The sequence below is a fragment of the Tursiops truncatus genome, chromosome 10 (genome assembly GCF_011762595.2).
Source record: "Tursiops truncatus isolate mTurTru1 chromosome 10, mTurTru1.mat.Y, whole genome shotgun sequence".
In the NCBI taxonomy this organism is placed as follows: Eukaryota; Metazoa; Chordata; class Mammalia; order Artiodactyla; family Delphinidae; genus Tursiops; species Tursiops truncatus.
The window spans coordinates 12,521,208-12,535,425 of NC_047043.1; the positions used below are offsets into that span (position 1 = coordinate 12,521,208).

General features: G+C 42.0%; 1 protein-coding gene across 30 annotated transcripts in view; it reads right to left on the reverse strand.

The window, feature by feature from the left end:
• Nucleotides 1–696: 696 nt before the first annotated feature.
• ATXN1 (ataxin 1) overlaps nt 697–14,218 on the reverse strand; it is a 398,514-nt gene continuing 384,992 nt past the window's right edge. For 28 of the 30 annotated variants that reach the window (XM_073810355.1, XM_033863859.2, XM_073810369.1 and 25 more), the window contains 2 exons: nt 7,793–8,315; nt 697–1,726 (listed from right to left, as the gene is read on the reverse strand). In XM_073810355.1, the coding sequence (XP_073666456.1) occupies nt 1,506–1,726; nt 7,793–8,315 (744 nt within the window). In that variant the 3' untranslated portion in view covers nt 697–1,505. Of the gene's footprint in view, nt 1,727–4,250; nt 8,316–14,218 lie in introns of those variants that run through there. The other 2 variants (XM_073810375.1, XM_073810374.1) reach the window with 2 other exon arrangements.

Here is a 14,218-nt window from a genome sequence, read left to right on the forward strand (position 1 = left end):
ACAGGAAAGGAGTTACGCGTCCCTGCCTGGGCTAAGCGACAACTCTGGATTTAATGCTGAGAGCTCTCTTCCAGCTCTGCAAACCCTTAGGGCTGGAAGGATTTGATAGCCACGTGTGCAGATGCGGGCAGAGGGCTTCACCTGCTTGGGCCCTGGAGGAACTAGTTTCTGGGGCAACTGCTGAGCCTCATCTATCTGAGACTGGGCACCGTGCAAACCTCTGAGTTTCTAACAGGGATGAACTACAGGAAACACGAACTTTCCACCTTCAGACAACTAACCAGTGTACAGCAAAACTGTACAGAAATGGATGGATAATGCTCTGTGAGCCAACAAAGATGCCAAATACTGTTGAAAAACAAAAGTTACCTCATCTCTTACAAACAGCAACGCTCAGATAGGAGGAGTAAACATGAACGGAACCAGCCAAGACATCAGATGTTGAAATGATGCCTTTTATCATTTATCATCTGAGGTCTGATTGACATCAGATGCCTTTTATCTCAGAATCTCCTCTCAAGCAAGACCAACAACCCTCTCCCCACCCCCAAAATTAGTAGGAAAGGCAATGCCTCACGTCACCCTCTCCACCGCACACCTACCCAGTGATGACAGCAGCTTAAGAAAGAGGGAGGAATTACGACCATATCCTCAGCCTCGTCTTCCTCCGAGGACCTAACACAAGGCAAAGACACATTTGCAATTGGCACTGTTATTTTATTAGTACGAGTATACTGAAACAATAAACTTGTACTGGTATACAGACAATTTATTTAAAACAATTTTGTTCAAATTTTGAATCAAACATTGTTTTATTATAATAATGAAATAATTTCTACCTAGAAAACCTGCAAGCACCGTCAAAGAAAGGGACCATAAAATTCAATAAACAGACTCGAGTGTATCCTACAAACAGACACACCACGATTAGAAAATAGAATATGAACTCTTCCATTGTTTTTAATATTCGTTTTAAAAAAGCTAGTGCAAGTACAATATTTTACACTGGAATTACAGAGAGTATGCACGCATATGGAAAAAAGTTCTCCTGTCATGATAGAAGCTCTTAACTATGTATGCACTTAAAATTTTCTTTTCAATAAGGTGCAAAACATCATTCCTTCCCTAGTTCTCCTCTGTACTGGCCATGTCAGTCTGATAGTGCCCTCAGAGGTCTAGTGTCTCTTTTTCCCTTGGCCGGTGGGAGGCGTATGATGGGGAGGTTGGTGGGTCGTGAGCTGATACTAAAAAATGCAACAGTGTGACTCTCAGAGATGGCTCTGGGACCAGGACCCCACTGGCTAGAAATTAGGACTCTCATCTTAACCGAAGGCCACCACGAATACTGGCTGGGCTCAACTGGAGCCTTTCAGCTGACACTGATTTGGGTTTACAGGGAGCAGTGAAGGCCGAGGAGGAAGAAACCTCCCCGAAAGGCCAAAAGGGCAGTTATTCACAGAACTGAATGCACAGGTATCAAGTTTAATGTTCACTGACTAAAGAATTCACCCCACTCCTGGACCGGATGATTTACGAGTAGGTGGTTCACGTAAGAAGCAGAGGAAACCTACACACCCAGCTTGGTAACCGCTCAGCTTTGCTATTCCAGAGGACAGAATGTTACCTCGGCAAGGATGACTGTAAACAGCGCTTCCAAAGGGGGCCTTCAGACTGGCCATGGAAAAGGAGACTGGCTCATCGGCCATCCCAACAGCAAACGAACAAACTAAAGGGAAAGAAAACTTGGGTGAAATCTCCAATTATCTGCAGTGGAAGACTGGAGTCCTTTCAGATAAGAAAAGTGACGGGAATTCTTAAGAGACTGTTACTGTATAGATACTACCTATTGGCCAAAAAGCACTTAATTTTAATACAGCTGAACCATCTGTATGCGAGTCATGAGCATATGAAAAACTGAAGCTGCTGTCCCCTCCCGCCATCGTACAGGTAAACGTCAGCTACCAGAAACGTCGCATGTAACGGGAAGGGAAGGGCTGAGATTCTGAATTTAAGAATTAGAGGGAGATTTGCTCAGTATCCCCCCAGCTGTCCAGTTTCTGCTGGCTAACTTGATTTCTGGACAGAATATGACTTCTGAGAAGTTGCTCCACATTTATTTTGGCCTCTTAATAGTAAAGAAGAAATCAAAACCAAAGTAAAACAAGGCATTTCAACTGAAATCCTTGTTTAACCCCACCCCCCCCATTGAACTGAGGTGTCGGGGGGAAAGAAGGCTGAACGTTTTTGTGTGTGTGTCCTCGTGATGAGTCCTGTTTTCTTGGTAGCTAGGATCCCTTGTTACAAACACTTCTTGTTCAGAATTATATTCTTTGGGTTTACTGGAACAGGAAGTGCTGAAAATGTCAATCATCATCTCTGAAGAAAAAGGAGTTGCAATGGCTTAAGAGTTTAAGAAAGGGAGCTCAGAGAAGTACTTTCGGCATAGGAATGAACAGTATTCTCAAATTGCAGAATACAGAGTTACTCTCCCTCAGAAGAGGGTTCTATGTAACAGAAACATAGAGGAAGCATAGGTATAGTTGAAGAGCCTTTTACGTAGTAATTCTTCCAGGCCATAACCATACAAATCTGATCATTTAGACATGACACATTTCTATATACAAAAAAAACATGTAACTTTCAACCTTTATGGTTTTTTTTTTTACAAACAAGTATGAAACTCATTGTTTCAACAGATCCATATCTTTCAAACACTGAATGAATCATTTCGACATTCATTTTTCTTTTGTGCAATTTTTAGAAACATTACCTGTACTCCTCAAAGTGAGTGCTTCAAAGTTTTTTTTCTTCAGCTTCTCAAATTAGGTGTACATTAAAAAAAAAAATCCCACAAGGTATAGTGCTACAAGAAAAGATCCTATCAGTAAGGTAACATATTTGAAGCGAGGTCATCTATGTAAAAGAAATCTCAGCTCCGGAGTAGAGGTGTGCAAACAGTTTGGAGTTTCCCTATCAACAGAAACACAACACTGTCCATGGAAAAAAAGAGGAAACCAACCCAACACAATGGCATATGCATGTGCTTTATAAAAAAGTATATTCTCTGTATAGTTATTACTGGATGTGTTCTTAAAATTCTCTATTTCAGAAATTCTGGGTCGAAAACAAGGTGGAAGCAAAGACCTCCACTTCACTTTAAAAACCAAAAAGCATAATTCCCTTTGCTTTCACATCACCCCGAAGAAGCTGGATTGGGCCACAGAGACCGCTGGCCCTTTTTACACCTGGGATCATCTCAGGTGACTAGGAGATAGGAAGTGCAAAGGGTTTTAGAAGAAAACAGACCATGGTTTGTTGAGCTGCCTGCAGTTCATGAAACAGTGGCCATGACAACCAGCACAGCTCAAAAAGCCTGGCCTTCAGTCCACAGAGCTCTGCTGCTTCACCCAGATCTGAAATAGCATGGCATTAGTGTCTTCAAAAGCATTTGAGATTCTTTTTCTCTCTCTATGAAATAGGTTTCCTTAGTAGTCACAGATGTTAAAGGGTATTATCAATTGTTTCCTTAAAAAAACAAAAAAACAAAAATTCCAAAGCTACACAACAAAAATAAATTTTGGCAACGTATTTCAGTAAAGATCAAACTATGTGCAAAGAGTGGATTTTATGATTACTAGGAGCTACTGTTCATCTCGAACATGCAGCATTATATTGCAATCTATGCAGTATCTAAGGAGAAATCCACAAGATGCAGGAAATCCAAACATTCCTTGAAGTTGTACATCCCTACTCCAGAAGAGTCAAAGTGCTGCTTCTGGACACATCAGTGTACCACACACACGCCAGCCCCGTCCCTGAGTTAGAGGTGTGAAAGGTTCCGCAGAGTTCCTTAGAGGGGAGAAGGAGGGGTGCTGCCACTTCCCGGTGGGGGACAAAACCCAACACACTCACCTAACAGAAAACACAAAGGGTCATGATTCAGAGTGAGAAATGGGATTGACGACAGCAATGAAAAAAAAAAAATCATCCCAGAACAAACTGGGTGAGTTGGAAAAGACAAAAAAATTGACCAACATAGAAAATTATCCTGAACGTCCAAATGAAAAAGCAATTTTGGATTTCCACTTTAAAAGATTTGAGGTAAGTGGCATCCATCTCTATCCCCACCTCACCCCCAGTGTGGCCCAGACAAACTGAAATAGTTCTTACGTTAAAACATTCTAAGGAAGGAACAGTCATTTTATGTATTTAGAAATCCCTATAAAGAGAGGTTCATGTTTGTTGGTTAATTGTTATTTTTTTCTTTTCGCCCTGACTAATTTCTTGGTGATTGTGTTCCACTGTAAACGCAAAAGGCCTGCTGTTATTAGTTTCAAAATGGAAAACAGGAAAGAAAGAAGAACGAAAGACGGGTTCAGTAAATATTGCAAAGTGGACACAGTACAGAGGCACATGGCTGATCCTCGTGAGCTGCGCGGCACGGAAGGGTTTCTATGCCTGTCATCGTTAGGTCGGCTACGCAGGCGCAGTGACAAAGGCTGCTCTGGGAGCCCTGGGGCTCGCCAGTGTCTGCAAACAAGAGGAGGCCCCTGTCCTCTGGATGTTCTATTTGAAGAGAGAGCTGCCACAAAGGAGTGGTGACCATTGTTCGCAGGTGGCCCCTTCCGTAGCCACCGGCCGGACGCTTGGAAGGCGCGTACACGGCGGGCCACGCTTCCTGCCCACGCCCAGAGGCTCGGCTCGAAGTCTCAAGGACACAGACCTGCCCACTCGCGGAAAAGATCGTGGAACATGGGTTGATCCTGGCACTATTGCTCCAGAGTGCGCCTCAGAAAGGACTCTGTCTCCCTCCCGTCTGCACTGCACATTCGCTACTGCTCGTGGTGACGGGGGAAGTGCCCTTCTCCCCTTCCACCTCCTTCGCTTTGCTCTTTCTGCAACAAGGCGGCAGACAGGGCTCCCAAAAGAAAGCTCCCTGCCCCAGGATTCGGCATCCGCAGCGGGGCAAACGCGCAGCAGGAGGCCCTCCCCTTCCTGGCTCCTTCCTTCCAGCCCTTCTCTGGCCAGAACAGGAAAGAGGGACCGAGTAAGGAAAAAGCCAAAAGGGTCTGAGCTTCCTCTAGAGCACACTGATCAGACTCTATTGGCACGGAAAGTATTGCACGTGCTAAAGAAGAAAGTGAAATGGGACAATGTTTAGAAAGAACCAATTATTTGATAATTCCTATACCTGAAATAGAAGCACAAAAACGATGATGATGTTCCTATTGCTCCAAACCATGTTATGTTTTCCCATTTTAGTGTTGGAGGTGTGGATCCAGTTAGTTCGATACTCGAGAGAAGCCAGAAGGTGGTGGGTGTTTCTCTGAGTCCACATGAGTTGCTGTAATTAGTGGTACTGATGAGGACAAAGTCTATAATGGCAGCCCCATATTCCTCTTACCATCAAAACAAAAAGAAAAACAAAGCCTAATAATTGCAAGTGCCCTGAGCAGAATATATGGAAGATTAAGCAAGTTCTCTGAACAGAGACATTTAAAAAAATACAGCACTAAATAAGCAATATGACTGCAAGAATGGACTCACCCAGCTCTCCGCTAGCATGCTGAGAGGGTAATGAAAATCAAAGAAAGTCAAGGACTGGATCTAGCTATTCTAAACCTATTCCAATGTTTTTGGTACACCCCAGAAAACGGTTTGTAAAAATCATTAGTTCTGCTGAGAGCTAAATGTGAATACTAGATAGCCAAAATGTGGGTTGACATGAGAATTTTTTTTTTAACTGGTGAAATGGAAAAAGTACTATTCTCAATGGTAAAAGAAAAATCAGGTATTTGTTCAGATAAGTTGCTGCCATTCCAAGTAAGGATATTTAAAAATTTCTCCCTCCTTATAAAACATTTTTTTTTAAAGCACTTTAAAATGCACACTCAAAACCCACAAACAATATTTCAGATCTCTGGGAATAAAAGGTTTCAACTGTGAAATACCCTTTTCTGGGTTTGTACCAAACATTAAATCTTGAATTGATTTCAGATGGAAAAATAAAAGTCATTCTGAAAATAACATCAGTAACAACAACAAAGTAATCGTTTTCTTTTTAAAAAAAAAAAAACTTGCTCACATACATAAACGTCTTTATGGAAAACTCTCTCAATGAATCTGAAGAAAATTCTCAGAGTTGTCCTGCTAAGACCTGGTTTTATGTGACAGATGCGGTAAGAAGACCAAAATGAATTCTGAAAGTAACATAACCTTATAAAATGGCCTAGAGTTTAGGCAGGTTAGAAAGTAATTTTGCTACATTTATTTATGCTCGTTCAGTCCCCCAAACCTTTCCCACAATGTTATTGGATAAAAACTGCAGGAATATCACACAAATTATAAACTCAAGATGTGCAAATCGCAAGGTTCTTTAAAAGTTCGTCTTAAAAAGAAAAACACTGGACAAAAGTGAGTATTCTTTTTTCCATCCCTTTCCTCTCAGTTCCTCTGCCAGCTCTGCATATGCTTTTAATTCCTTCTCAAACATCAAAGTGAAGAGTGCCTCCTGTCAGGCTGTACTTGGTGGTCATTCATTGTCACATACTAGTTCAAAATTCACATTCATCCCATTAAACCACATTGAAACTTTCAACATCTTGCTCCGTGAGAAACTCTGCAGAGCTGAAATGTAGTTACAGTGTTGAAAAAAAAAGAAAGCAACTTAGTTTTTCTTCCCAAAGAGTTTAAAGTGAGATACAGTACTTGTTGAATGAGAGACCAAGATGCTTGGTAATAAAGTGTGAACAGTATTTTAAGTGCTTAGAGATAGTAATATATATGCTCATCTTCAAAATCTAATTCCTCACGTCACACTGGAATCTGAAAAAAGTGGCACCCGAGTTGTCCATAGTCATGAACTATAAACAGTACTAGAGTTAAAAGACAGAAGATTTGCAAACCCAATGTGAAGAGCTTCCGCGGCTCTCTTGTGTCTATCTCTTGGGAGTGAAGTCAATGCGATTAACCTGATTGGTTTTCCTAACACTGCACAGAGACCAGGGTGGGTTTCACTCTCCCCCGGGTGCGGAGCGATGGCAGCGGGGGCTGCCCTGCCCACCACGATGCCCTGGAGACATCACTGCACTAGTAAAGCAGAAACGAAATCCCATATTTAAAAAAATATCAGTGCAGTCAGGCCCCATGGGGGGAATATATATCTCTATGATTAAAAGTCGCTTTTATTGTAAAATATGTTGGAGGAAAAAAAATGTTCTTTTACACGGTTAGTTTTCCATCTGCTGTCTGACGGCCTCTCTGGGATGCCCTGAACCTGGGGTCCTGATGCTGATTTTGCACGTGAGAACCTCATGAGGACATTCCCCTGGACCTCCAATCCCGTGCTGAGAGCAAGAGAGAGCGAGGCAGAGAGAAAGAGACCCTCACCTGCCGTGGCACCCGGGCACCCTCACTTGCACGCACGCACGCACCCCCTGCAGCCCGTTGTCCTGAAACCGGGAGAAGTCGGCACCCCATGGGTGCATCTGCACTGCTAGAAAAGGCAGGCACCGTGGGGCCACGTTCATTTCCACCAGGACGCCCGCCCAGAGCCCGGGCTGGACCTGCCCCAGCCCCTGCCTGCCCACCCCACTGAGAGACACGCGTGGAAAAAGCATATGCACCATCTCCTGCCCAACCCCCGCTGTAACTCTAAGGACAAGGTTATAACAGAACCCTAAAGTAAGAGGATAACATGTAAATACTGTGTTATTTAGCCTACAGTACAGTAATCTGGATACAAATGATAAAGGAGGGCCAGATTTCCTTTCCCCACACGGCCTCTACTTGCCTACATTAGAGCGGCCTTCAATGCAAATCTTAACCTCCTGAGAAATGAGAGAAGGCTTAGGAAGAGTCAAAGGTGGCTCGTCTTCCGACTTCTCCAGTTTGCGGCTCTCCGGCGCCGACCACCTCCTCTTCCTCGTGGCCGCGGGCTTGCTGGGTTCTATTTTGGTGAGCAAGGGCACGGCAGGCAATCCAATTTTTTCTGGAAACTTCAGTTCGCCATTCTCAGAGAGCATCTGGGCACTTCCCTGATTGATCCCGTTTTCCTGCTCGGCGTACCTGTGTCTACTGCCCGCGAGGCCGTCGGTCTTTGAGTGCTTCAGCAGGACACTGGCGGGATCCACGGCCTGGCCCTTTTTAACAGAGCCATTCTTCAGGTTCTTGAGGGTGAGCGAGATACAGACATCCCCAACGGAGAGTTTAGAACACGGCAAATCAAAGAGCTGGCTGGTTCTCTCCGGGCAACAGGATGACCAGCCCTGTCCAAACACAAAAAAAGGATACTCTACCAAAACTTCCACGCTGACCTGTGGGAACAGTGAGAGACAGGGAGAGGGAAGGGAAGGAAGAAATGAAGACATTTTATTCTTGTTTTATTGTATACATTACACGTACACAGACATACATACGCATAGGTGAATGGAAAAAAATAAGACTCAGTTCCCCAAACCTCCTCCACCAACAGATGCAAATGAGGTTCTTAACTTTCTGCTGTACCTGTACTTACCATATATAGATGTTGGGTAGAAGCCGGTAGAAGTCCATTCAGTATTCAAAATATCGTTTTACTGTGTATCCTCTCTACAGCTGGTCTCCATTAAAACAAGTCAGTGGAGCCCCAAGGATGACAGAACACCTGCTTAGTGTTCGGCACTGGGCTAGGCGCTGCACGTGACTCAGGCCCAAGGTATATTCTTGTGTCTTATTAGCTCACCGGACAGATGCTATTCTCGTGTATAACAGGGCTGAATACGGATCAGAGTTAGATTGTATTTAAGCCCCATAAGGCAGGCACTTATGTGCTCATCACTGCGTCCCTGGCCCCTAAAAGAGTACCTGGCACATGGTTGAAACTTAATATTTACTGGATAAATGAATGCGTACTCTCGGAATTTAGGGGAGCAGAATCAGGGAGGGCTGGAGAAAGCAGGGAGGGCTTTCCCAGGACCCCAGGGATGGGCAGGATTTGGAGGGGTTTGAGGGTGAAATGAATACAGACAGCTCAAGGGCTTGGCCCATCCACATGGGCAAGCCGCAGGTACTCAAATCAGTCTCTCTTTTGTTTGAAAAACAAATATCAAAAGCACGGGAAGCCCAGTATCCTTTCAATACCTGCCGTTTTCTCTAGGCTACTATGTGCCATTCACTGTGATGAATTTCAATAAATTGAAAACAATAGTCTTGGTCACAAAGGAGTTCACAATCCAATGGGCAAAAGAGGCACATGAACGATAACTGCCGATCAATGTGGCAGTGTGGTCACAGAGTGGGGCTCTAATGCTCTGCACAGGATTAAGCTGTTGGAGGGCAGAGGAAAGGCATGGAAGAGGTGAGTAAGGAAGTCTTTTGGGATGAGGATACACTGTGCTGAGTTTTAAAAAACAATGGGACTGGAGGAGAGAGGAATGATTGCAAGGAGAAGACATTCCTGGAAGTAGGGTTATGTGAACAAAGGCAAGGAGGTGGTCTGTGTAGGGATTTGCAAACTTCTAGTGCAAGTATTACTACCGCCATTAAATCAAGTTGAAATGCCCTTGAGGTTTGAACAGTTTAATTTTCATAGAAATTTAATTTCTTCAACTTTATGCTATATAAAAAAGAAAAAGAGAAGAATGAAGTAGTTTTAAACAGTCAGTTTTCAATGGCTTTTGTAGATGCAGTAGACCAGGTAATTTGGACCAACCTTCCTGATGAGGACCACGAAATACTCTAAACAAAAAAAACTCTGGACAAAATGTAAAAGAAATGTTTTTCTTATGGCAGTAGACACAAAATATGCCAGTAAAAAAGTCATTGGGTCAGGATCAGGAAAGGGTGTTGGCCAGACATTTGAACCTGGTGTTTGATGCTATTTCCCCCTAAGGATATCTGTACATTCCAAAGTGGGGCAGTTAAAGTGAGCTTTGGGTAATCTCAAGAGCATGGGAGGTGGGTTTCAGCAGGCAGGGAATGGAATTCAGGGTAAGCCACAGGAGGGTACTCCCTCAAAGCACTGAATTCTAGAAATAAGGTGAAGCAGAAGCAGACAGTTCCTCTCAATGTCTGAAGCTCAGATTTTAATCATCTCATTCATCCCTAAAATTAAATTAAGGTCTTGAATTATTTCCACAACTTTTCAAATAAAAGACGTTCAATTAAAAAAGGGGGAGGAGGTCCATGAGCAGACGAGATGAATAAAAACCAGCAGAAACAACAGATAATATAAACAGACCCACAGGGGCTTCTAATATAGAGTCACCAGATGTAGACTTTAAAATGACTATGTTTACAATATTTAAGGAGATCAAAGACAAAGTTGAGGATTCTGATAGAGAACTAGAATCTATTTTTTTAAAAGATCCATGGAAATTCTAGAATAAAAAAAAATACAGCCACTAAAATCAAGAATGCAATGGATTTTACCACAGAATAAACATGGTTTAAGAGAGAATTAGTGAACTGGATTTTTTAATTATAGAGATTTAGAAGAAACTATACAGAATAAAACATAAAGACAAAAGGATGGCTAATACAGAAGAAAGGGTATGAGACATAGAAGACTCATTGAGAAGACCTAACAGACACATAATTTGAATCCTACAAGGAGGAGAGAGAGAAGATAATGGCTAAGAATTTTCTGATACTGATAAGAGACAATAAACCACAGATGCAAGAAGGTCGAAACCCCAAGCAGGAAAAATAAAAGGAAATTCTCACCTCAGCAGGTCATAGTTTAACTGCTGTAAAAATCAAAGTCAGGAAAAGAAAATCTTAAAAGCCCCCAGAACAAAATATACATTACCTCCAAATAAGCAAGAGTTAAATTTATAGTTGACTTCTCAATAAAAATAATAGAAGCTAGAAGACAATGGAATATCTTTAAAGTATTGAAGAAGAACTGCCAACCAAGACTTCTACACTGAGCAAAAAGATCCTTCAAGAATGAAGGCAAAATAAAGACATTTTTTCAGATAAATAATAACTGAGAGAATTCACCATCAACAGATCTGCATTAAAGAAAATACTATAGAGTTCTTCAGGTAGAGGAAAAATGAATCTAGATGGAAGTGTGCAGATGCAGGGAGGAATAAAGAACAATGAAAATGGTAGATGTGTGAGCAAATTAAAATAATATGGTTGTCCCTCAGTATCCACAGGAGATTTGTTCTAGGACTCCCCAAGTACACCATAATCCAAGGATGCTCAAGTCCATTATATAAAATGGCACAGTATTTGCGTATAACCTACGCACATCCTCTGTATACATTAAATCATCTACATTACTTAAAATACAATGTAAATGCTATGTGAATAGTTGCCTGGGAACTATTCAAGTTTGAGGAAATTCAAGTTTTGCTTTTTGGAACTTTCTAGAATTTTTTGCCCATAAATATTTTCAACCTGTGGTTGGTTGAATCCGCAGATGTGGAATCCACAGATATGCAGAGCTGACTGTATTGACTAAATACAAGAATATTGAAAATGTTCTGTTGAATTTCATACACAGGCACACATACAGAAACATAAATAATTAAAATATCCCACTTTAAATGTAGTGAATTTCCATGTAATTTCCATGGATTGTGGCTTTTCTACTTAACCGTTTTATCTTTTTTTGATAACTATGATTAATCCAGTTTTAGGTACACTTTTTGAATGGTATACTTTATTTGCTCCATAGAAGACCTAAGTGTTTTTAGAAAAAACAACTAGAATGAATTTATATGGAAGCCTATTACTATAGTGTGTATGTGAGCATGAGTCCATATAAATGTGCATGTTATCAGGGGGAAGTTTCATTGTTCTGGGTTATCTTAACGTAAAGAGAACGAAAAATTTTTGAGTTTCTACTATGTCAAACATTCAGGTACCCACTTTACAAAAAGCATTTTGTTTGATACAATATACTAAGTGAGAAAAATACTGTTGTTCTAATTTTACAAATAAGGAACTATAGTTTCAGAGAGATTAAATCACTTGCCTAACGTCATGACTATATACTGATGGAGTTGGAATTTAATCCCTGTCTCTTTGGCCCCCAAACCCATTTTCTTTTTCCTATGTTCCTGATCTCTGCCCCTGTGAACAAAGGTATTGTAATACCATCAGAAGACACGACCTTAACATTTCCACTGCTCCAAAAGTGGGGAATGTTACTTGAAATAAATAGGATCCAATGACCGGAGGTCATGGATTTTTTTTCCTGATACAAAAAGTTGTGAAATAGCATCACCCTTATTACATCTACTATGCAAATCAAGTCTCTCTATATAAGTGTCATGAGGCTGATACAGAACTACATTCACATCACACATATATATTTGCATGTACATACGTACAAATATACTTACAAGTAATAGTATCGGATGGGGATGCCAACTGAGTTCCAAGTGGGAGGACCAACCTGGAGCTGGCTCCATAAACCCTGTCCCAAACCTCTTAAAGCCATTAACATCATACACTGAGCAGAGGGAACAAATCCTACTTCAAGTGGCGACTGTTTGTCTGCATTTCCTAGATGATCCCCTGCTCTTGGGCAGAGTCTCACTGACAGCCCAACACCCACTAACGAACAAGTTCTCGCTGTGTGAGCCATATTATACACATTCCTCACAGCAGCCAATATTCATGTTCTGAAAATAACTTCTACTGTATACAAATCTATTCGAAGACTTTCACATGTTGCCAAGTATCTGCAGACTCACTAAGAAGAAATGGCTTCAAAGCCTTTGTGACAAGTAACCTTACTGATGACTCTGTAAGCTGTGATATAGATGCACATCCTCCCCATTACATTCACCATACTTTGGGGCATTTTGAAAGCCCTTCATTATTCCCCGAACTATGAAGGCAGGTCTTAGAATTAAATGCTGTGAGATGGTCGATAGCTTGAACAGCCTACTTAAAACTTCATGAAAGAAAAGTGATGAGAGAGAATACATGAGAGCGCTGCAAAGAGCCAATGATAATGGGATTTATTTATTTATTTTGGGGGGTACGCGGGCCTCTCACTGTTGTGGCCTCTCCCGTTGTGGAGCACAGGCTCCAGATGCGCAGGCTCAGCGGCCATGGCTCACGGGCCCAGCCACTCCGCGGCATGTGGGATCCTCCCGGACCGGGGCACGAACCCGCGTCCCCTGCATCGGCAGGCGGACTCTCAACCACTGAGCCACCAGGGAAGCCCAATAATGGGATTTATTTTAACCTAGAGAACTTTGGGCAAATTTTCTCTGTCACTCCAAAGGCTTGCCTTTGGTCCCTTCCTCCTAAATTCTGGCTTGTCTTCTCCCAGAAGTGATTTGCCCTTCTGGGAAAAGAATGTCACCCCCTCAGCTGGGTCCACACAGATCAGGAGCAAAAGATTCAGGTAAATCTGATCATTGTAAGCAGTGGACTGGATGGCTCAGGCCACATGTTATTTTTCTCCTAATTATTTACCCTTGCTAATATTTATCCTCACGAATATTCTTCCCACCCTAATTATGTAGCCTGAATTATCTAGATAATGCACTTTTTTTTTTTTTGGTCTGCATATATGTGAACTAAAGTAAGTTTTTGCCCTTTCATTAGTAAAAGTTAAACTCTTGTTGCACATATCTCAAATAAGCACACGAAAGTAAGTCATAATAAATCTATTTCAATTTCGTACTTAGGTTTGTCAGAAGGACATAAACATTCTTAAAGATTAACTGATCATTAACAGTTAATGAACAAATCCTACCGACAGATTTTTCGGTGAGAAAAATGGTTGGGTCTGTCCTCTTGAAACTCCCTTGGAGAGGAACGTTATCTGCCTCAAAACATGTTGTCAATGCCAACGGGTACTATCTTGATGGTAGGATTTTGTGACATGATGTCACTTTAAACCAGAAATGAGTCTGAATTAGTTGAATTTGAGGTCCATGTGGGTCTCCCTCTGGGTGCTGAGAAATATTATTGTGTTCACACTTGAGGTTTTGCAGTTTTAATAAAGTTCAAAATCTAACACTGAGCACCTGTGAAGTGTTAGGGACTTACTGTTTAAGACCTAGTACTTGCCTTCAGTGAGGAGCCAGAACATGTATGCAAAACAAGTGACTTCACCAGGGCATTCGTGGACACTGGCAACCATGTTACCTGGTGATGCCCACTTGGATATCTACGGGCAACTCAAACTTAACGTGTCCCAAACAGACCTCTTCATATTCCCCTGCCCACTGGCGCCTCCTGGGTTCCTGCCCACCTCTAGGGG